Consider the following 25,229-nt stretch of genomic DNA (forward strand, 5'->3'; position numbering starts at 1 on the left):
GATTAGGTGATCTATATATTGTTTTGTGTATTTGATTTTTAATTTCTACAAATTTAGAGATTTCTGTGCATTGCCTTCTATTATCTAAATAAGATCTGAGCCAATCGTTCGAATGGCCTCTGACTCAAGAAGCATCCAATTTTTTAAGAAGTTTTGAGTGATCAACTAGGTCAAAAGCTTTAGTCATATCGAGGAATATGGACATAACCGGCAATTTGTCATTAATAGATTCAGTTAAATATTTAATAAACTCAAAACATGCCACCTCTGTATTGAGACCTTTTCTAAATCCATATTGATTAGGGTGTAAGATATTATGTTTAGTTAAAAAATTGTGTAATCGAGTGCAAAAAGCTTTTTCAAATATTTTCGACAATATTGAGACAATAGTAATTGGTCTGTAGTTATTAGGGTCTTCACGGTCTCCTTTTTTGAATAGCGGTTTTATAATGGATAGTTTTAGCTGTTCTGGAAAATAACCTTGAAGAAAAGACAAATTTATCAAATGTGACAGTGGGGTGCTTATAAATGATCCTGTTAGTTTTACTATTTTAGTTGTGATATCATCAATGCCAGAAGTGTTACTATTACTTAAAGACATAATAATTTTAAGGACCTCATTGTAATCTATTGGCATTAAAAACATTGTAAATTGGTTGCTTTCGACATTAATCTGTCCCTGATTGTTGTTAACTTTACTCAACTCAATGAAATGGTCATTAAAAATTTTACAAATATCTTGTGGATTGTTATAAGACTTGTCATTGATTTTTAAGTTATTAATATCAGTCGCATAGTTAGGGTTTGATACTTGAGATGCTATAAGATTCCAAGTTGCCTTACACTTGTTTTTATTTCTAGATATATATTTACTATGGCTGATCTGTTTTGATTTATTAATACATTTATTTAATAATCTACCGTATCTCTTAAATAAAAATTCACTAGAGTCCGACTTGTTTCCACTGTTTCTAATTTGGAAAAGCAACTGTCGTTTGACCTGACATGACTTACGGATGCCTTTAGATAGCCATTTAAGTTTGCTTTGCCTACTATTTATTTTGACTTTAATGAGTGGGAAACATAAGTCATAGAACAGTCTCAGTAAGTCATAAAACAAGTTGAAAGCTTCAATGGCGTTGTTACAGCTTAGAACGTCACTGAAGGAGAGAGCCTTAATGCTGTCAATAAATTTCCTGACATTATCACAACAATAATCTCTTTTCATCTCAAACCAGGTCGTGTAGGACTTAATTTTATTAATGTTTAAAATGATACATTGAGCTCTATCGTGATCCGACAAGTCAAGTTTGATATTTTCAGATTTTACACAACGCATATTACTAGCTATTTGATCGATACAGGCGTTAATCCTAGTTGGCGTCTTTATATGCATAGTAAAATTGTAGCTTTTCAATAAACTAGATAAATCTTTCGTGACGGAATTATCTTTTAGGGTATCTATATTCCAATCACCACATATCACAATTTTTTTCTTTTTGTACTTAAGGGCTAAATATTGAAACAAACTCTCAAGCTTATGTAAGAATATACGGTAATGAGTCTGTGTTTGTTGTGGTATTCTATAAATAGTAATTATTATTAAATTAATGCTAGTGACTAAAATACCACAGCATTCAAAATATAAATTAGATGCTAACTTTGGCATAATCTCAATTGACTGGACCTCGAGTGACTTTCTCACGAGTATTGCTGTGCCACCTCTACATTTATCTCTACAATATGAAGCAGCTAATTTAAAGTCGTTTAATTTTATGTTCTTTTCACAGCCTTTTTTGATAAATGTTTCACTTAAACAGATAACATCAACGTTTTGAAAGTTGTTTTGAAATTCATTAAGTGTTATTTCTAAAATATCAAGTTTATTTAATAATCCACATATATTTTGGTGAAGTATCATAAATTTATCCAGGTTTTTACTGCATTCATATATACTACGTTGTTGAGTTACAATGTTATCAGACTGAGAAGCGACGAAAAAACTTATTAGGGGATGTCCGATGATTATCGGTTATTTCTATACTGCTCTCGGCAACTTGCTGAGCGGGCTTCGCAGCGGGACTACACTTACGTTCAGTATATGAGATTTTAGGTCCAATAATATTGCGTTGTAGAAGTTGCATTTGGTAGAAATCAGTGTATAGTGAACATGCTATTTGGTGAAATATTCTTGTCGTAAAATATTTCAATGTTGTGAACTTACTGGAGTTACCAATTGGCTTGTAACTGTAATCACGTGTAAGAAATTTACAATGGTCAAATTGCTCGGAAATATATTTAAGCATGTTGTTTAGTGGGGCTTCGTTTAAGTATTTATTATAAGGTACTTGTACAACGATAACATTTGTGTGGGCTACTTGTTGTATGAAATAATATAAATTCGCGAATAGTTTGCTGGGGTTGCTGTCGTTGGTGCCGGTAATGATAATCAAGAAGTCGTCCTTGCTCAACAGTGTTCCATCTTCTGGTAGTGCACGCAGTACATGGCTCGTTTCAGCCCCGGGGTTTGAATAGCATTTTATTTCGAAATAGGAACCGTACATGGTATTTAGCGATGGTCCGAGATTTCTGCCTTCCTCGTCGGCTAGTACTACAAGTTTACGTTTTGGCAAACCAAGCTTGATTCTGTTTTCAAAATCATCTTGAAACTGATTTTTATATATATTAGGATATGTAGTTCTGTTTCGAGATCGAGAAGAGCTCATTCCAGTGCTATTACTGAGGATTGGTGTCTGCGTGTTGCTGTTAGATAAGTTAATTGTTTGGGTGGGCTCCGGTGATTTTTTCTCAATTTGTACGACAGGTGGCGCTGAGGGCGTGGCAGGAACTTTCGGAAGCTCTAACAAAGGTTCCGTTCTGTTCTGGTCATTATTCTCTACACTTTTTTCAGTAGATGAGAAATCTAACTTAGTCCTTTTCACTTTTTTTTCCTTCATGGTGATATTTTTGTCCATGTTAGAGGTAGAACTGCAGACAGGTGTTAACTTTTTTAAAATCAACTCACACTCTGTAAGCCTCTTAGTTAACGAGTTATTTGCAGCTAACAATTTCTCGATTTCCGTGTCAGCAGAATGTAGTTTTTCTTTCAGTTCGCTTATTTCATTGGACATCTCTTGATGTGTATAACTGGTATTTAATCGTATGTCACGGTAGTTTCTGTTCAATACTGGTGTTTTCGAAGGAGAAGCGTCTTCGTATTCGTCTTCTGACAACCCAGAGAAGGAATTTTCGGTCTGAATATTTATTTTGTATTTCTTTCTGATTGTAACATTTTCGCGCGCAAAGTTTGGAGACGAAAAGTTTACGTCCGAACTAGACATACATCTTTGGCACGTGAATATTTTCTTGTCATTTTCCATCAGATTAAATCGACTTATAGTTACATGTGTACAATCCATGTGGTAAGACTTTTTACAACTTACACATAACAAGCGATATTTATCAGTAATAATATCATCGCATTTACTGCAGTTAGTCTCCATCTCGCGGTAGGTAATGTAATAATACACTGAAACTACAATTACACTCACTTAACAACAATCTAGTTAACTTATATGGCGTTTATTTACAGTATTTACAATATTTTGGCAAAAGGTCATTGACCTCATTGGAATGTAGCGTCCTTTTAGCGGCAGTTATGCAGTTTGAATTTTTCACGTTATGAATTATTCCAATACACTGAAATATAATTGCACAGCACTTACAAACAATCCAGTCAACTTATATGGAGTTTATTTACAATATTCACAACATTTTGACACAGGGTCATTGACTTCATTGGAATGTAGCGTCCTTTCGGCGGCAGTTATGCAATTTGAATGTTTTGGTATTTACACTAGTTGTAAGCATGAATTCTTATTTATGTGAGTTTATAAACCCTTTTTTTAATCACACTATTTAGATAGGCAGATTAATATTGAAGTTATCACTTTAAAAAGTCACTGGTGCATAGTATGGAGTACGGGAACACTTATTTAAACTCACAGCGTCTTTTACCACTACAATTCTTTGAGATAACGTTTATTGTAGTGAGTTATACTATAGTCTATTTTACAAAACACTTTTTTGCCACTTAAAAGATACTTTTACTATTTCTATAATTAATTTACGCGCGGATGGCTGATACCGTGACGGCAGCGCCATCTTCTTTTTTCACCTTATCAATGCGTGGAAAATACCACCTGTAAAACATTACGGTCCGATTTCTTCAACCAAAAACGTCACTTTTGACACTGACACATCTAATCCATGTCGTTTCTAGATCTATTAATTGACGTATCTTAAAGTTCGAATGTCGAATCCCGCAGTTAGTCATTACAAATCAAATCCAAATGAACACTATTAAAAATATACGGTTACAAAAGGCGGACTTAATGGCACACGGCATTCTCTGCCAGTCAACCTTTATGCCAAACAGAGATGTAAAGTTGGCCTTATCATATATACACAAAAGGTATCTAATATTTATGACGTAATAATATAAAGTTAAAAAATACCTACTAGGTATACCTACATACCTACCTATTTTACGATTGATTTGTTTTTTTAATTAATTTATATTCAAAGTAAAAAGCATGAAAATAGGTAAGTAAATATTTTTAACCCTCCTTAATCGTCATAGGTAGGTACAATCGCCATCAGATACATCGGAGCGTCCAAGGTGCTCACAAATATCTGAACACGCCTCTATTGTCAAGGCGTTAAAGTGCGTGTTCAGATATTTTTGAGCACCTCGGCCGTTCAGATATATCTGATGGCGACTGTACCTAAATAATGAATTGTGCCGAACCTTTTTGTCTAAATAATATATTTTGATAAATTAATTAGGGCTTCTGCCCGCAACATTGTCTGCGTAAAATCAGTAATTTCAATTCTGTTTCAATTTACCACTTTCACCCCCTTTTTCCCCTCTTGAGGGCTGAATTCCCTAGATAAAAATTATCCTATGTCCTTACCCGGACTCAAACTATCTCTGCTTAATTTAGGTTTAAGGTAACAGACAGAAACAGTTACTTTCGGTACCTAGGACGGACAGTTTTTAAAACTTATACGGTCTACAGCTGAAAGTCCTGTACCCTCATAATTTTAACAAAACAAGTTTGAATGTTATTTAAGGACGTTTAGTAATAGGGCACATGAATTTTAGATTTTATATAAAATGCATATGGACAATCCTATCGTTATTCACACCTATCAAAACCTGATGATATGATGGTCGTTCTTGTCTACGTGACAGCGTGATAAAACGGTGTCGTCACTTTCTATCCCACGGTGTTAAAAGGTGACAGTTACTTTATCACGTGGATAAAGATGGATAAAGCCATCCATCATAGGTAGGTATACCTGAACTGTATTATTACAGTGCAGGTGAAAACTTCATGTCATCCGTGGTCAAATGTCATAGGTACTTATTTATTTCAAAATCAAAACAATTAAGTTCTTAAGGATTACTCACGCAAGACCGGGCCGTGCCCGGGCGGAGGCGTCCGACATGTCATTTTCTATGACGGCTGATCGCTGATCACGTGGTGCTTTCCATAGAAAACGAAGCGCCGGAAGCTCCGGCCCGGCCCCGGCCCGGTCTAGCGTGAAGCAACCTTTACTTGTCTCTAGTAAATGAAACGGGTAAAAAAATTCGCTCGCACCGCAGAACCCTCTCAATCCATCATAAACAGAAGCAATGTGAACTAAAGGTCCTTTTTGATTTCAGGATAACAAAAAAAATACACGCGCTGACGCAAAAATCCGATAGCAAGTGTCGATTAGGTCGAATGACGAGTTTTTGACTCTGCACAGGTTTTGTTCAGCCGCTCATTACCTCAGTCCACTGGTCGTATCCGTGAGGAACACCCGCTTTCGTTCTCCATACCTGTAAGTGCCGCTACTTTTTAAAAAGTTGAAAAAAAAATTTGGGCGAAGGCATGCCGCATATGCCACTTTTCTCTAAATCAAAGTTTAAATAAGTTTATCAGTATTTTAAAAGAGTGGTGGCGATTTCGCCGGTCGTAACTCAGAATTTCACTGGACACATTTTGAATTAATGATATTGCATTGCATGTTCGATAATTTGAATGTTTGTATTTTACAGATAACCCACTAACAGCACCCCACACCATGTCTCTCCAGGAGGTGAGTGTTATTTGTGTAGTTTCTTTGTATTTTAAATTTAGAGCCGCCAGCTAGATTCGCAGTGTTAAAGTTTCAAAGAATATGTCGAAAGTATTAATTAATGACCCATTTCGTACCTTGTCACAGTGACAATCAATATGAAAGTCGCTAGAGACCTCATACTATTGTCACTGTGACAAGGTACAAAATGGGTCATAAGTCATAAATTAAAATTTTCGGCTGTAAGTACCTATTTAGAATTGTACGAGTATATTAACCGGTTATTAGTTCCTGTGTCAAATATTGGTACTATTAGATATTTTTTCTGCAAAATGTGTTTTGTTTTCCAAGAACCCATTATAGCCGTTCATATATTTGCCGGTCCGGTGAGCTGTAAAAGAGCTCTAATTATCCTATTTAGCAGAATCTTGCTAATTATCTGAGAAAGTTAGTAATTGTTAATTATTGTAAAACGATTATAGGTAGAGTCCACCTAAGCTGATTTTGCATTGACTTGACTAAACAAAGTAAGGGTTTCATTTGATTATAAAAGTCATATTATCATAGAAATTTTACATTAATGATGACATCGCCACACTTGTTCATTGCCATGAAGAGTTAGCTTGGTCCGACTCTAATGCACCATAATTATTATTTACTTAGACATATGATAGAAATATCAGTCAGCTTCAATGTAGAATCATTATTTTATTAAGTTAACATTCGTACTATAGGTATTCCCTTCTTTTTAAAATGCGGCTATTATCATAGAGAAATATGCTTTCTTATTTCACTATGATATAAAACCTTTCCTTCAGGTTTGAGACGAGAGAGGGAGAAGATGGTCAAATCATATAAAGTATAAAAAACCGGACAGGTGCGAGTCGGACTTGCCCACCGTTTTTAGTATTTGTTGTTATAGCGGCAACAGCTAAATACATCATCTGTGAAAATTTCAACTGCTAGACAGTTCATGAGATACAGCCTGGTGACAGACAGACAAACAGACGGACAGACGGACAGTGGAATCTTAGCAATAGGGTCTCGTTTTTACCCTTTTTTGGGTACGGAACCCTAAAAAGGATTATTTTGTTTTCAATAATATTGCATAACAACTAACACTTGGAAAATGTATAGTTTACGACTATTTTGCATTACATTAACATGTTAAATAATAACATAAATATGATTGAATGGAAAAACACCATTATGAAACAAAATGAGCATAAATAATATGTATAAATACGCGTCCATGATTACCTACTTACTCGTACAGCATAGACACTCTTTATAACTTACTACTCTCTTGTGTTATAGTTATTATAATTACGAATTTGAAAAATTTTAACTACTCATTTAAAACATATTTTCCTTTTTTTTCAAATTTTATTAAAAATAACGACGACTCGCACTTGACCGGGATTTACCTAATTACCTAAAGTAATTTATCACTTATCGAATGAGATCATCTTTGTGACAAAAGCCACGTCAGATATCATACACTGACGTGGCGGGTCGACAGAAACATTACTAATGTGACGTTTTGAGATACATAAAAGGTTTCGCTTTTTCGGTTGTCGATAAAGTCGATTTCTTGTTGAATCTTTACGGCAGTTCTGCCTTACTTGACAACATAGAACTTGTAACGCCCCTTTGGTTGAAAATGAAAACGGTAAAATTAAATCACATGCGATTATTATGACGTACCTACCTATGGAGACTCAAAGAACTCAAACGCCGCCAGGGTGCGTGACAGTCAAGGTTGTCATTTTGGCTGGACTCTCAGTACGGAAATGATGGTCGGTGTCTACGTGACAGCGTGATAAAAGACAGTGTCCGCCATTTTCAATCGCGCGTTAAAAAGTGACGGTTATTTTTATTTTATCACGTGGATAAGTTATCCATCATAAGGTAAACGTACTGGTGCTCGACGTGATCCCAGTACAGTATGTCATCTTGAAACTAAGTCATTAATGTAATTATCAATAGAGGTGACAGCAAGGTGTCATCTATTGGGCATTATCATGTCGAACACTAGTACGTTTTCCTTACACCTGTAACAAATACAAACGGGTCAAGGCGAAAGATCAAGTTTAGTCTTTATGAATAAATTACAGTGACGTCGCGCTTACGTTTAAGCTGCGTTTAAGTACTTATTTCCGAACCTATTGTTCTTTATGAAGGACATGAATGCCTGCAAAGCTGGCAATTATTGCTGAAGAGATTATCTGATTTTATGCGATTAAGGCACTACATTAATTGAGACATACCTACAGTTTTGGTGCTGGAATTTGCAAGTAGCAAATTGATCTGTCCCTAATACCTTTACCAACACCAAAGAGGACTTTAAAATTGAATTGGCTAAAATGAATCTTTGAAAAATAACTACTTATTCGAGATATCTGCATTTGTTTTAACTGCAAGAAGATCCTGATTAGCTGGTGACATGAGTTTTATTTGCTCTACTAGGCAGAGGCACATACCTAAAATATTAGCTACTACTTTTAGTCGTATTGACACTAAACATTTATTTTTTCAATTATTATGAATTCATTCACGACTCGAGAGTCTGGGGTTCATTTAGGAATCTAAATCCAAAAATTGGCACAGACACTATTGCCACATTTGCTACTGACATTTTGACGTTCCAGCTCGCAGGGTAAATCTATGGGTAAACCAAGCCATATCGGGATTAGTCCGGTTTCCTCACGAGCTACTGCAATTAGATAAAGATAACTGGGACTAATAAAGTCTGGAAGCTAGGTTAACAGACGAGCGTAACCAACAAGTGAGGGCGACAGGGTCAAAGTCTTCAAGAATTAATGAGACGGTTTTCGCGCCATTGTCTTGTCGTTAAGGACGATGTCTCTTTATAAAATGACAAACCTAATGATAAAATTACAAAAGACGACAAATTAGCATTTTACACAAATTACGATGACGTGGCGCTTGCGTTGTCGTCTGATTCGAGTGCAACCTCGAACCTTTGACCATAATGAATCTTTGTCTTTATGACCGATGTCAACCAGTTATGACTATTGTGACGTAAATTTTGTAATTATTTGCATATTAATAAAGTTTTTTTTGACCCTGCTGAAATTGCAAGTCACCGTCCACTATGACAATGGCACAATCTAGAGTCAGCAGTAAAAGCTAAGAGGACAAGAGTGCTTCAAGATAATTTTGAATACTTCATCGCTTAGAAGTCTGGCTAGCGAGTCGTGGCACAAAAAAAACGCGGGAATTTCAATAAAAACCGCACCTGGCAATAAAATTACTATGAAATTAAATGACAGCTTGAAACTGATAGCTTATTTGATAGGAAAAAAGTTGCCATATACCTAAAGAATTAAAAAAAATAGCTTGTGACACGACTCGCTGGCCAGACTAACTGTTCCTTCTGCTGACTGTATAGTTGACGTGACCAAACAATAACTCTAATAGAGGAAATAATATAAATGACAAATGATTAATTATCGTCCTCTCGTCAAAATTCACGTATACCATCAACTATCATAATCTTTTGTTTCGTTATCTCAATATTTAATGTAAATCAATCACAATCAAGGTTGACTATTGATGTCAACTTAATATTTAGATACACACAGAATAAGGTCCAATTTGCAACCATATACGATGTTTACTCTTCCTAAATTATGAATATTATGGTCAAAGTATTAATGCAATAGGCACACACGTTCGATTTCCGTTTATGACGTTTACAAATTATTAGGCAGACCGAAGGCCACTAGGCGTATTGTGTATCTTTTTCATAATGGTTGGAGACTTTGACCCAGCTACGGCTGCAGAGTTAACTCTACATAACACGTCAATAATATCACAAGAGTTTTCCCAAATAATAATGCCATACGAACTGCAACTGCGAGCCATAGCATGATACTGACAGTACTATGCAAAGTATTAGGCAGACCGGAGGTTATTTAGAGTCGTGTAGGTATTTGAACGAGCCCCCTCGTATGATCAATTTATATTCAACACATGCAAAGGCACTTGGCCTTTTTAGCATACCAGAACTATATTTAGGCCGTTCCCTAGATGCTTTAGCAAAAACTACTGGGTGACCTAAAATCTCTGAAAAATGGCGCGTACGGCGCGTACCCCTTTCTTATTATGCGTCTTGTTTAAACCAGACACTGTCGCATGTTACGTCCGTTGTTTTGTTCCGTTAGAGGTTTTTGTACTGACGTTAAATCCCATTCGAGCATGGCGCTGGAGCACGCCAGTGTAGTGGAATTTGCCATCTTTTTACAAACCTGTTTGAGGCTGTAACCATAATCTTAATCAATAAAATGACGCGCAGAATTTGTGGATGAGAAAAGGTGATTCATAAGATTAGTGGTCCAAAGAGGGTTCCAGATTCCAAAGTAGATATAAGTACGTACTCGTTACTTAAAGTATTATGCTGTTATAATTTTGTTACATCTTCTGAATAATAGTTATGGATAAAGGATCGAATAGGTACCCACAAGGCCCGGGCCTAGGGGTCCAGGCAACCTAGCCATGGTTTTGAGATGGAGAAGGGGGGGCCCCTGTTCTTAATAGTGCCATACCAAAGTGCCTAGGGGCCCTAGGTCTCTAAATGCGGGCCTGAATACCGTTATGGTATGACATGGATAACTGAATACATGAATGATGCATGCATAATTGCATATTTTATATCTACCGTAATCTTAATAAATCTAGCCAGTACAGGTTTCTCAGATTTCGCCAGAGACAAGTTTTCGGCAGAACTCGTTCGGGCGTAGCGAAACTTGCTTTATTTAATTCAACTGGTTTGATCACATTAAACAACTGGTTTTTGGAAGATTCCATGTGCCATTGACTAGATTTCTAGAATTCTACAAGCTAACTGTTGATTCCAAAAAAGCGTAGGATGAATAATTAATTAATTACTTATACTTGAATTTTTAAGTAAGAGAAACAATGGGTACCTATACCCAAAACACTTTAAGTCTTTAGGTTTAGTTCCGTAGGTACATTACTAAATTTTTAACAATGTACCGGTCAAAACCTCAAAATCAAACATTCATCCTCAGGAGCTCTACCGGGCCCTATACGTATGAGTAGACCTACAGTAGAACGTAGTAATTTTGAAAGCGCCAAACTTCCCCGACATCCGGTGTCGTGTGTGCTATAAGTGAATTGCAAAAAAATTGTACGTAATTAAGCGCAGTTAAGAAGCTGTGATTAGTCTTAACTTAATTAATTCATTTTTCATTTGTGTTACGAAAATTAACTATGAAAATTGTATGTACCTAAGTTGTAAATTTTGTTGTTGTATTGTAACTACTTAATTCGGATCGTACCTACACATATAAGTCTATAGCATACGCTAACTAACACTTTCATGCATCTAACTTAAATAGAAATGGCTTAACTGTCGTAACACAATGGAATCAATTAACTTTAGACTAATTAGGTACAGGTGCTTAACTATGTACAATTTTTTTGCAATTCACTCTTATAAATCTTAGCTTTTTGATTTGAGTTTCTTAGTCCTGTACGGATATGATGGTCGTTCTTGTCTACCTGACAGCGTGATAAAACGGTGTCCGTCACTTTTTATCCCACGGTGTTAAACAGTGACAGTTATTTCATCACGTGGATAAAGACGGATAAAGCTATCCATAATACGCCGGCTGGTCTATAAATCATTTATCAAGATATATATTTGTCTCTTTCCAGCAATTCGACAAGGCCGCCGGTGACGTCAAGAAGCTGAAGGCTCTGCCCAGTGACACCGACCTCCTGGAGCTGTACGCCCTCTTCAAGCAGGCGACAGTTGGAGACGCCGACCCTGCCAGTACGTATCAACATTTGAGACTCCTCGTAGAATGACATATACAAACAGCAACACTCCTAAGTGTCTCCTTAAGCCCCCTCCACGATTCGCGCACGAGTGTGGAGCGGGCTCCAGATATATCGACGCGCATTTGGCAAAAGCCTATAGGAAAAAGCAAGTCCACGCAATAAGAGCGAAAAATCCGTCGACGCGTTGGCAGGCGCCGGCCGATGCGAGCCGAGCCGAACGACGACTTTTCGTTCTTATTGAGCAGGCATAAAGCTTTTTCCTATCGGATTTTGCCAATTCCGCGTCGACATATGTGGGGGAACCCTAACTGTACTGTACATCGGTGGACCTTGTTAAGTTGTTTCAAAAGGCATTAGGTCCACCGATGTACCGTGTGGGCGATGGTACGCTGACACTGCTGAAATAATTAGGGTCTGACTACGATATTAATTTTCCATTTTGTGCTTTTTAATCCTCTAATTTTTTAAATCCATGTTCTCAAATATATAGGCCATCAGATCGCACACGAAATTAAGATAGCCACATAAAAAATTCCCCAAAGTAGAATGCCATACCGTGGATAGAAATAATGTAAGGAACTATAGAATACGCGGTCAGCGTGGCGTAAAAATATTTGGCCAGTACACTTTCCTAGGATTCTCTTTAGCTCTAGCCAGCATGCAGTGTCGACATGTTCATATTATTGTTATTTACAGCAAACATGACACTTCAATCACGATAAATCAGTGATGGATCGCAATTGATATCCATTGATAACAAATATAGGTACACGGAATTTGTACTTTCTTATCGTGGAATTAGCTTTAACTGATCGTTTTTTATCAAAATAGGCGTAAAATTATGTGTAATTAAAAACTGATAGTGTACCTATGGTTAATTCTAAAAATGTAGTCGTAATCCTGGCTACTAAATATAAACTTTAAATAGGTTAGGGTTAGGTTAAAATAACCTAGGTAGGTAATTAATACATGTGCGAAAAACATGAGGTTAACAATTAAGGTGAACTAAAATTACATACATAGTGCATGAATACAGGTTGAAATTTTAACCACCAGCCGTACTCTGTGTAGTGACTTTATACGTCATGCTGTTTATTATGGGAACCAATGCCGAAATCTTGAAAAAAAAATTTGGCTGTCCCATAGAAATCAGTGGCCCTGGCATCACATCAGCCGGAATGTATGTAATGCCAGTGATTGCCAGTGGCAATTTTGGCATTGGTCCCATATCACTTCGAAGAGAACGGCTGGTGGTTAAATTTTCACCCTAGTTTGCTGTTAAACGCAAGTAGGTACCTACCTACTATCCGGATCGATCGATGTCCGAAATGATATTTATGTCAAAGTTTTCAATTGTTTGGTTGAGTTAAATATAATAATATAATATCCGTGTAACAACGACGCTATTATGCAGCATTTAAAAAATACTTTTTATGAAAAATAAAACACATACCTATTTATTTTTGAAAATTAACCATGCCATTTAGTTTACTTAAATGTAAGTAGAGTCGCACCAAGAAAAGTCTGCAGCGGATTTGATAGCCCACGCAGTGTAAGTGTTATTTATACGTCATAATTTCATAGAAGTTTGACGTTTAAAATGACACTTGCACTGCGTGGTCTATCAAAATCGCTGCAGACTATTCACGGTCTGACTCTAGGTACTTACTTAGTCACACCCCGAAGTTAACGGAGTTAAAAAAAAACTCGGTGTAGAATCGTGACTAAGTACCCTACCTACCTACTGAAAACAAAAGTTAACTAAAATTAATAATTTAAATCATTTTGAGGTTTTTATGACCCTAATAACCCCTCTGACGTCGAACAACCAGTTTAACTTTTCAAGGTTGACTTGACTTAGGACAGCTTATTAGCTACCACGAATTTGAAAAAAAAACTTGACAATTTTTTTTTAAACCACATAATTTATGAGTGGTATTGAATATTAACAACATATTTTTATGCGAATATTAACGATAAGCTGAGAAAGATTCATAGCGCATAGGTTTTTTTGAATGACATTGTATTTTAAAACTTGTATATTTATAGATGGTCAAGCAAATCTTGTCAGTAGAAAAAGGCGCGAAATTCAAATTTTCTATGAGACGTTATCCCTTCGCGCCTACATTTTAAAAATTTGCCGCCTCTTTCTACTGATGACAAGATCTGCTTGACCAAGTTTAACTATAGCTTAATTGTATTATTAATTGCATTTTGATACGAACTATAGTATAGTTACTATAGCTGGTCAAGCAAATCTTGTCAGTAAGAAAAGGCGCGAAATTCAAATTTTCTATGGGACGATATCCCTTCGCGCCTACATTTTTCAAATTTGCCGCCTTTTTCTACTGACAAGATCTGCTTGACCAAGTATATATCGTTTATGATTTATTAATATTGTTTTGACTTATTGTTCCCTTAACTTAATTACTTTGTATTGTTATCGAGCATCAAAACATACACCTAAATAAATACTATCATGTCTAGTGTCTGAGAAGGTACCTAAATAAGTACCTACACATAGCCACAGAAGAAATAATAGTACTACCGTACAGAAAGGAGACTTCCTACAAACCCGAAGTTTGACAGCGGTTCAGGGTCGAATCATGCTATCGCTTTCTAATATATGGCACTATCCCTTTAGGCTTGTCAAAATTCAAGTGATTATCTTATCTGTGGTCGTGCAAGCAAAAGGAAGTCAAGTGGTGCCAACCCTAATAATTGCTCGGAGCAATGCTGAGCCGACCGGAGCCGAGTTCGACCGAAGTCAGGAGTGTCTCCCCACTGACATAGTTGCCATTGCGTAGGTATATTAATACAATAGGTTTTAATTAGCAGGTAATTAGCAGTGGCGGATTTGCAGCCTTTGGCGCCCTAGGCCTCAGTCCCTGTAGCCGCCCCTTTCGCAGCAACCATCAATATTGACTACATTTTGAGTTATTTTTTGTTATCATCAGCGAATTTTTTGTCACAATTTGCCGTCCCTAATATTTTGCCGCCGTAGGTCCGGGCCTAATGGGCCTTAGGGCAAATCTGCCACTGGTAATTAGGTATCTTATGATCTCAGTGATTATGTTAAAATACGATATATACGATTATCAACAAACTAATATTATACTCTGTATCTTTAGGTATTTAAATAAAAGTAAACAAAATCTACCCTCAAATGGCTCCTTAAGCCAGTTGAGGATAGATGAAAACATTACATGATCAAATAATGTAGGTTAAAGTCAGGTCGTTCAGTGACTGATTCAGGCGGTTTTGTATTTGGTTGGTTAACCAAGAAATGTTAACTACCCGAAAATGTACAAATTGTTTGTTTACTTTTATTTAAATACCTACCTAAAGATGAAGACTGTAGGTGGGGCAAGAAAAACTGTAGACTCTTACCTTGCTCTGACCACACTAACTTTGCACAAACTTGGCAGTAAGAATGCATCCATATTCCTACAAGCTCCATACTTGATGACTCTGAGGATTCCCTACCAGTGTTTCTCTTCCCCATCTGACCCTAAATGTTTTTTTACAGACAAACCCGGCCTCCTTGACCTAAAGGGCAAGGCCAAGTTCGAAGCGTGGACCAAGAAGAAGGGCACCTCCAAGGAGGACGCGCAGAAGGCCTACGTCGCCAAGGTCGAGAGCCTCATCGCCTCCATCGGCCTCCAATAAAAAAATAAAACAGTTTGGGCGAGCGGAACCATTGTCAGCATGGGCATTGCGTAATATGATCGTATTATTGATAAATCAGAACATTCTAGGATGAAAATCCTTCCATCGAATCTCTAATGATCGAAAAACTGCATTTTGTCAATAAAAGGTCATCATTATGAATTTTTACACATGCCCATCGGTTTGAGCAAAGTTGACGTTATGCGAGACTGAACATAACTAAATTAATAACTTATTACCATTTATAAGCATTTAAAGCGTCAAACAGCTTCTTCCTTTGAACTTCCAGCCGCACGTCTCATGAGTCAATTATTTATAATTTCGGTTTAGGCACAATTAGTATAAGCAAAGAGAATTGATTGTAGTAGAGAGGTGAAGACTAAGAAAAAAACGTGCCCCTTATAGTTTGACATCCAAAACAGATGGCGCTGTACTGCGCCATATTGTATGTTTTGCGGTCACTGAATTGTCAAAATTTACCTGTCAAATTCGAAGCACGACATTGTCTTAGATTTTACGCATCTTACTCAATCAATATCTTTGGTATAAGATGTTGTACATCACAATATTGTAAGCATCACATATTGTTATTGTGTTTATATTGTGGGATGCGCTCGTTTTGAGTTGGTATTGTTTTGTTATACTTTTTTATATTGCCTGTGAAATAAAATCAGTTGGGAACTGTTATTTTTTAACAGTAGTGCTTCGATAAGTTAAAGATCGTGGGAAATATCTTCAGTAGGTAAATTAAATTTGTAGTTTGAACTAAACTGGAGGAAAGACGCAAAATTACTTATATATTTCTTCATTAACTACACAAATCGTCTTTTTTTGTGAACACAATTTGCTGTGCTATATTTATTGCTTTTTTCGTGTTAAAACCCCAGATACATAAATAAAAAAAAAACCTGAATAATCAAGGTTTCACATAGCGGAAATTTAAATTATCGAAGTTTTCCTGTATGTTTTCTTCCTATAAGTATAGAAATCCCTTTAAATTAAAATTTTTCAACTTCCGTTTACTTAATAAATAAATGAATACTGAATACTAATACAAATATTTTTCATAAGTATATGGAACTATTATTAAATGAAACTTAAGTAATTAAATCTACACTTATTTTGTCGATTAAAAACAGTTTGTCTAAAACTATAAAAAATATCAATAGGCGGCTTATTTGTATAGATAATGTAACTTCGCTTTGCCCAGCAGTGGGACACTAAATTAGGCTAACAAAAAAAAAAACTTCGCTTATGATTTTTGCGAGACCGTATAACGGAAGCTGCATCAGCGCCATCTAGTATGAGCTATAGAGAAGCAAATCGGCTGAAGTGGCGCTTCCTATAATTTCAATGCGGTTCGCAATGGGTTCCCATCATTTTTAAGGTTTTTAGGAGGTTACTTTGTTTTTGTAAAGTTGATTGTATATTAATCGGCGTTTTTGGATTTTTCGGTAACCTTCATAGATCCATTTGTTAATAAAATATTGAGGACGGTGACCCGAACGTTGGGGTCACGGTTGCTGTCAAAGTGACATTGACAGATAAGGTTTACTCAAGCTTAAAAATAGAAATCGTATCCGCCCGCCAATATACTTAAAAAAATCCGACTTTCTTCAAAAATAGAAGTAAGTATACTTTCTTTTACATTGAACTGAAGTTCTAAATGAAGTTGTAACATTTCCTTGCGACGTAAAGTGTAGGCAACAAGTGTTCATGTATTCATCGAGTAGAGTGACGTGTTTTATTACCTAGCTGATAATCAATTCACTTAGCCAGTCCATTGGAAGTATCCGCGCTAGAAACACCGGCTTCCGTCCTATTTAATAAACTAGGTAAGCGTTGTGGCATTTAGAAAGTTTTCTTTAAAACTTTAGCTATACTGGCCGTGTTGACGTAAGGTTAGTTTGAAATTAGAAAAGTAAAAATAAAAAAAAATATTAAGACCTTAACTTGTCCTTGTCAGCCACCGATAAAATAGAGATATCGCACGTCACGCACCTCTATTTGTTTAAATACGAATCCTATTTACTGTATCATAACCAAGTGATTCTACTTTCTAGGTTACCTGCTAGGTATATTCACCACCCACCATGTCTCTACAAGAGGTGAGTAATATTTGCATACTGAATGTCATTGTTTGCATTCCAGTCTCACTTAGAGGTCAATCAACATGTTGTGTCTGTGGTGGCAGATTTTACACCTTTTTTTTGCAATGTGATTTATACATTTTCCATTGTTTCTGCCATTTTGACAGTCTTTTTACATTATCAATATGGCAGCTATGGAAGTGGTAAGTATTTTATGAATTTTTAAGAAAACTATAAATTCTGGATGTGGTTTTATTATATTGTGTAATTAACCCTTCTCTTTGTGTTAGCAATTTTTCCTTTTGTATCCTACCGGAACTTATACAAACTGTGTGCACAACTCTATTAACTGTTTTCCAAGGTGCAAAATTATATTTTTAATTATATGTATATTTAAATGACGGTGTTCACATATAGAATGGTAATCGTCATGTAGTGGCTTGAATATTTACTGACAGCTATAAGAACATACTGGAAATACCATAGTGGGGTGGTTAAATACAACATAGGAGGAACCGCCGCCTTAGGCCAAACAGCTAAAGCAAAAATATATGCATATGGGGAAGACTCGTTATGCCATAAGAAACTCAGGGTTCTTTTGCTGACTAAACAGATGTATTTAATACATAATCCTGTAATTCCAGCAATTTGACAAAGCTGCAGAGGATGTTAAGAAGCTAAAGACATCTCCCGCTGATGCTGACCTTCTGGAGATCTATGGGTGGTTCAAGCAGGCTACCGTTGGGGATGCTGATCCTACCAGTATGTACTAAACTATGCATGAAGTCATATACTAAAATATCCACTCACTAATTGACACAAATAAGTTTAACTTACACACAGACTGTGGGTCTGACAATGACATATGGATTTTAATAATGTACTTATTTTGTGTTTTTAATAGAAATGAAGAAGAGGGGGGAGGCCTTTGTCCAGCAGTGGGACACAATAGGCTCGCAATAATAATAATAATAGAAATTTGATAATATGGATTTTAATAGTTTGGGAAACCCATTTTTCAATAGAATAAACTGCAAGGACCTACATACTTTAAATACTCTCCACACATTCAGATTATCAATTACTTACATTGATCTGATGGAATTATTCTGACACGCATAATAATTATTGATTATTATGAATTTAGAATATGAAAATTAAGACTATGGATTCTGAATGCACCTCATTCCATAAATTATCTATGGATGAGCCCACACATACTGGAATTTGATTATAAATTACCTACAGGCGTTTGGAATCAATCGGATTTTTAGTATATATGTGAGGCAAAGCATCGGACTATGAATTCAAATTATAGATTCAGCTTCAGGCTGTGTGAGGCCTCCCCAAAAAATTGAAATAGTGTAACTGTGTCAGTCTGCAGAATATTATCAGCGCATGATAATATTCTGCTGTACAGCAGAAGCTGTACATACTAGAAAAACTATGCTCATTAAGGGGCCCACTGATTAACAGTCTGCCGGACGGTATCGGCCTGTCAGTTGTTTGGAACTGTCAAAATTTTGTTCTAACTGACAGGCCGATACCGTCCGGCGGACTGTTAATCAGTGGGCCCCTTTAAAAATACAGGTTTGTGAAAATAGGGGTTCACTACAGTAACTTTTTACCATCACCCACCCTGTTAACTGTACATCGGTGGACCTTATGCCTTTTGTAATAAGGTCCACCTATGTACAGTTAGTGTTGCTATTTGTATAGTACTAGTTTACATTTTTGTCTTCAAGAAACTTAAAAACCATTATTTTTTACAGACAAACCTGGGTTCCTAGACTTCAAAGGTAAAGCTAAGTTCGAGGCGTGGTCAAAGAACAAGGGCAAGTCCAAGGAAGAGGCCCAGAAGGCCTACATCGCGAAGGTCGAGGGCCTCATCGCCTCCATCGGTCTCCAATGAGCAAAAGAAAGGAGGCGAGGCAATTATGGCGTCGGTTTTGTGCGTTTTGAACTTTATATTAATGGAAAATTCTAGAACCATCTCAGTCTTATGAATCTGTCTTAATGGCCACTTAAAATATTGGTACACTTTTTACAATGTACCTAGTAGGCTTATGGTTACAAACACACATTTGTTTCAATGTGTGTAATACTGCACACAGATTAGGACAGAGCTGGAAAGTACTTAGTTTGTTTTTCTTTTAATATGAAGGTCAAATATAATCATGTACTCATCCTGTGTACAACTGACGTTTTCATGCGAGACTGAACGTAAAAGTAATAATTTATTACTGCATTTAAGCCGTAAAACCTCTTCCGTTGCTCTTCCGCCCTTATAAATACTATTTATAATTTCGGTTTAGGCACAATTAGTTTATGATGTTGAACATCACAATATTAAGCATCACAATGCTGTGTTTATGGTCTTCTCTCTGGTGCAATGATTTCAGATTTGTTATAAACTTTTATATTGCTTATGAAATAAAATCAGTTTGAAACTGTATTTTACATGTTTTATTTGTTTATTGTGTGTCTTGAGAATAATTATGTCCAACAAGAAATTGTAGAAAAATATTGAGGGCGCCACTTCCTACGTAACTGACACATTTTTGATGTAAAATGCTTAAACACTTCTTAAACATGGCAACAATTTAGTATGGAATTTTTTTAGTTGCGTTTTATTTAATTTCTACCATTTTATGTCGCACTATAGGTATTGTTGAAGAGAGTGTAAAGTTTAAGGCGATATGATTCGACTCATCAACGAATCTGAGGGGGTGAGGTGCGCGGCAAACCGTGAAGCCCCGCCCGCGCGTCCCGCGATCCGCTCGCCGAGATCGTGAGCGCGCGCCGCGCACGGTAAACATAGCAGACGGGTCACAGTATAATGATCTTATGATGGCAGTATTTTAACTAGACCGGGAAATGGTCACGTTTTAGAGTTTTTATTGTATATGTACGTATGTATTTTTTGCATTACGTATTTCTGATCATTTCATGTAGAATTATTATTTTTATATAGACATGTGTACTTATTATTGATCAGTAAAGAACGTTTTAATTTCATGGCAGCGTGTTCGAGTTAAAGTACCTAAAGGAAAGTAACAATTTTAGAGGAGACGGTCAATTAAGGGTTCTATTTATAAAGGTTATTAACCTTAATCAATAATTTTACTTTACAGATTCCTTTAACTCAATAACGCTGCCGTGAAATTAAAACGTTGTACTTATTTATAAGCTCTAAAAACAAAAAAAAAACAGTTTCAAAGTAAATTTCTGATAACTTTTTGTCAGTGCAAGCCTTATGGTTTCTTCTTGGCAACATTTTACATGAAAATGTTTTTGGTGGGTCTCATTATCACAATTTCCAATACTTTTGTTGCCTAACTTAATAAATTATTGTTTACAATACCTATCGACTTTATACCTACTTTAATGATCACACAATTTTAACGAAACAATGTTTTCAAGAAAATAATTCAATTAAGTGCGAGTCAAACTCGCGCACCGATGGTACCTAGATTTTATTAAGTACATTATATATATATATTTTTTAATTAAGTTGTAACTGACTCATCATCATCATCTCAGCCATAAGACGTCCACTGCTGAACATAGGCCTTCCCCTTGGACCTCCATTCCGGTCGGAAGCGACCCGCATCCAGCGTCTTCCGACGGCCTTAACAAGGTCGTCTGTCCATCTTGTGGGTGGACGTCCTACGCTGCGCTTGCTAGTCCGTGGTCTCCACTCGAGCACTTTTCGACACCATCGGCCATCTTCTCTGCGCGCAACGTGACGTGTGACGTATAATGAATTTTTATTTGCGATTTAAATAAAGCTAGAATTATATGGTTTTCGCGCAAGGCATTTAATACACCGACCGAGTAGGTCGCACCCATCGTCAAAATCTAAACTAACTGGGGATCTATTTTAAAGTTTATTTATGTTATTTCTGTGTCAAATTTGTTGTCTGTTAGGTGACGATAAATATATCCATATTTACAGTTGATTATACACCTTTTCCTTATTTTTATTAAAAGAAAAATGAAAAATTCATATCGATTTACTTAGACGACTACCGATTCATAAAGCTGGTGCCCGGCTAGCCCTAAAATTAAAAAAAAAGACGTAGAACGTAAACGTTCGTAGTGCAATTGTTTTCCTTTGTGATTTCGATGTGCGAGACATTTTACGTTGTATTGCTGTTGTGAGTGACAGATGTCAAATAACGCAAATAAATATGCACACAGTATATGTCGGTAACTTTAGTTCGTCTACGGATCTCCTCATTTCTGATTTGATCACGCAGAGAAACTCCGAGCATAGCCCTCTCCATAGCTCGTTGAGCGACTTTGAATTCTCAGATGAGGCCGATAGTGAAAGACCACGTAACTGACTGAATAACACAAAATATTAAAAAAAATTGTCTTATACCCGCCTTATTTTGAACTCCCTGTAATCACACCCCGTATTCCGCACCCTTCACAAATAATCTGATTTAGTAAAGTTTACTAAATGTTTTTTTTATGATCTTGATCGCGTAATAATGTGTAAAACCCAAAATAGCGTCTTAAAACGTATAAAATTTTTTATAATGTGATCTTATTAAGCATTTATATGAGAAGAGCGACAAAATTTTACGATAGTTATTTATAAATTTTTTTTCGTTTTCAATAAAGAAGGAAGTTTGAGAAAATTTTGTTAATTAACAATTGCCTAAATAACTTTAAGATAAATTTCTACAAGTAGTACATTTGTTGACATGTTTTAAATACACCATATTTTTTTTTTAATTTTCAATGAATATTTAATACCTTTAAAATTATATTGAATCTTACGTAATCGCTTTTTCACGCCGAAAATGAGGCGTGGAGGACTGTGTTCAGCGTTGAATAAAAAGTATAAATAATGGAGATACAGTCCTGCAAGTATATAATGTTGTATTGGAAATATCCTCCTCTTTAATAATATTAACTAGATTTTGCCCTGTGCGCGGGGCCCGAGGGCTCCGCGGTACGCGTGTTGTTTGCTGTTGGTGCTGTTGTTGACGTGTTGTTGTTGCTGTTGTTTGTGCTGTTGTAACTATTAACCTAACCCACTTTTCTGGTAGCAGTCCGTTCCTGTGAGGGTCGCAGTTCTAACCTAACCTAACCCACTTTTCTGGTAGCAGTCCGTTTCTGTGAGGGTCGCATTTCTAACCTAACCTAACCCACTTTTCTGGTAGCAGTCTGTTCCTGTGAGGGTCGCAGTTCTAACCTAACCTAACCCACATTGTTGGTAGCAGTCCATTCCTGCTGTTGTTATTGTTGTGTAGTAGTTTGTTTTCCAAAGGGAGAAATAAATAAAGTTGTACTTTTGATAGAAAGAAAAGATCCGCATGCGAGAACTTCATTCCCGCAGCTCGGCCTTCGGCCTCGCGTGCTTGGGAAATCGTAACTTTTCCTATTGGGTCGTGTTTCAGCTCCAACTTCCTCCTCACGTGTGACGCTTCGGGCCTTCGGCCCAACGCGGAGCTCGGCCTTCGGCCTTCGCGAGCCTTGACGCTTCGCCGTCGGGCCTTCGGCCCGCCGGCTCCGCTTATCAAGAAAGTTGACTTTGTAGGACGTTTGGAGGAACTGCATTCACGCAGCTCAGCCTTTGGCCTCGCGTTTTGGGAGTCGGGGTGGAGGCTCCGGGCCTTCGGCCATCCACTGGGGTCGGCCTTTGGCCTCCCTGCCTGAAGCTCGCGCTTCGGGCTCGCTTAACACACTTTTTGTATAGGATTTTGCTTTGTTCGTCATTCCCGCAGCTCGGCCTTCGGCCTCGCCCAAATTACTGGGGGTGGAGCATGCTTGGACATTCGAGATAAAGCTCCGGGCCTGACGGCCCTCCGCGGGGCCGGCCTTCGGCCTCCCAGCCTGAAGCTCGCCCTTCGGGCTCGCCTAACCTACTTGGAAATTTGAATTTGGCCCGTGTCCGCCGCCATTTTGGATTTTTCCAAAATTTTTTTTTCACATGGTAATTTTGGGCCCCCAAGCTCGCCGCATGTCAAATCTCAGCGCGCTCGGACCAACTTGAAAAAAATAAAAAAAAAGTCGGCCTGTTTGAAATTTTTTAAATGCAGTTTGTTTTGTCTTGGGGCCCTCTATGACATTTGGTCGAGCACCCCTCACCCATCTCGCACCGTTTAAAAGTTGCCATATAAAATTAAAATGACCATTATTTCCGCCATCTTAGATTTTTTCCAATTTTTTTTTCATAGGAATCTAGAGGCCTCTATCTTTCGCCATGCCAAATCTCAGCGCGCTCGGACCAACTTGAAAAAAATAAAAAAAAAGTCGGCCATTTTGAAATTTTTTAAATGCAGTTTGTTTTGTCTTGGGGCCCTCTATGACATTTGGTCGAGCACCCCCCACCCATCTCGCACCGTAATATGAATACTTTTTGAGATATTGGGGAAATTAAAGATCTCTACTTTTTCCCCCTTTTTTTGCTTATAACTTTTGATATTTTGTGTGTGCTACTACACGCTTCGAATGCATTTTTCTAGGCATTATGACGAATCTAATGAGGTATCACTCGTATTTTTAGGAGTATTATCTCTATTTTTCACCGTGTTCAGTTTCTCGAACAAGACTAATACAACCAAGCGCAAGATGAACTGCCTGTAGGCACCTTGAACTCTCAATTATATTTAATTCATGTCGACCGTGGTCAAATATTAAAATTAGTGATATGTATTTAGTTCTTAAATAATTGTATTGCGATATGCCTATTAGGGTAATTTTTTCAATTATTTCAATTTGACATTTTATATTTATTTAAATTTATGATTATGATGATGAATTTGCACGCTTGACGGGCGTGGCGCGTTGCATGCGATCCAAAGCCGGGCGCCTTTGGCACCCTCATACTAAAAGCGTAACACTATACATATATTGTAACATCCCCATACTGTATCAATCCAAATAAATAATTTCTGATTTTCAAAGGAGTCAAAGAGCACGAAGGAATATAATCATTTTGCAGATCGGACGTAGGTATATCAGTAAAGGTGAAATACTGTAAATATATCATACTTACATACTCACAATTATATTATATAGAAATTTAATATTATTTACCTACATTGAAATTGGTTGCTGACCTAGTGAAAATACTGAAATATTTTAACTGTTGATGTAGGAAAGCTAGGCGCTTTCAAGCACCTCGTAAAGTATTAGATGCTTCTGTTATCAGAAAGTGTGTTTTTATAGCACTTAGTGACTTTTTCTTACGTTTCATATGCTTTGTTTCCCATTGCTTGTAAATGGTAAAATCACGTGACCGCGCGGAACATACTGACGCAGGTCCGTCCTCTACAAGCGCTGCCGCGCGACTGAAGAGGGCGTAAGTGCGTTCGCGAGTGATGGCGGTTGCGGATTTAGTAGGTATTGAAACATAGAAATTATTTTAATGATGTTACCGAGACAAAGTGATCCAAATCATCTAGATTATCTTATTACCTATACATTTATGTAAAAAACAAGTCAAAAAAGTTTGTATTGTAGCTCTGAGATTGATTTATTGTTAAAAAA

At 36.9% G+C, this 25,229-nt stretch overlaps 2 protein-coding genes across 4 annotated transcripts; both read left to right on the top strand.

The window, feature by feature from the left end:
• The first annotated feature begins 5,810 nt into the window (after positions 1-5,810).
• Positions 5,811-16,317, top strand: LOC134792678 (acyl-CoA-binding protein homolog). Its single transcript, XM_063763937.1, has 4 exons — positions 5,811-5,892; positions 6,110-6,150; positions 11,836-11,953; positions 15,491-16,317. The coding sequence occupies exons 2-4, from the start codon at positions 6,136-6,138 to the stop codon at positions 15,628-15,630; spliced, it is 273 nt and encodes a 90-aa protein (XP_063620007.1). The 5' UTR covers positions 5,811-5,892; positions 6,110-6,135; the 3' UTR covers positions 15,631-16,317.
• Positions 16,318-17,153: 836 nt separating this feature from the next.
• Positions 17,154-20,175, top strand: LOC134792679 (acyl-CoA-binding protein homolog). Of its 3 annotated transcripts, none has more exons than XM_063763939.1 (4): positions 17,154-17,258; positions 17,694-17,738; positions 18,365-18,482; positions 19,493-20,175. In XM_063763939.1, the coding sequence occupies exons 2-4, from the start codon at positions 17,724-17,726 to the stop codon at positions 19,630-19,632; spliced, it is 273 nt and encodes a 90-aa protein (XP_063620009.1). In that variant the 5' UTR covers positions 17,154-17,258; positions 17,694-17,723; the 3' UTR covers positions 19,633-20,175. The 3 variants fall into 3 exon arrangements, with proteins under 3 accessions (XP_063620009.1, XP_063620010.1, XP_063620008.1); XM_063763940.1 differs by lacking the exon at positions 17,154-17,258 and adding an exon at positions 17,399-17,457 and having other exon boundaries at positions 17,690-17,738; XM_063763938.1 differs by lacking the exons at positions 17,154-17,258; positions 17,694-17,738 and adding an exon at positions 17,891-17,923.
• Positions 20,176-25,229: the final 5,054 nt, after the last annotated feature.

Source organism: Cydia splendana, chromosome 8 (genome assembly GCF_910591565.1).
Source record: "Cydia splendana chromosome 8, ilCydSple1.2, whole genome shotgun sequence".
NCBI classification, from domain to species: domain Eukaryota; kingdom Metazoa; phylum Arthropoda; class Insecta; order Lepidoptera; family Tortricidae; genus Cydia; species Cydia splendana.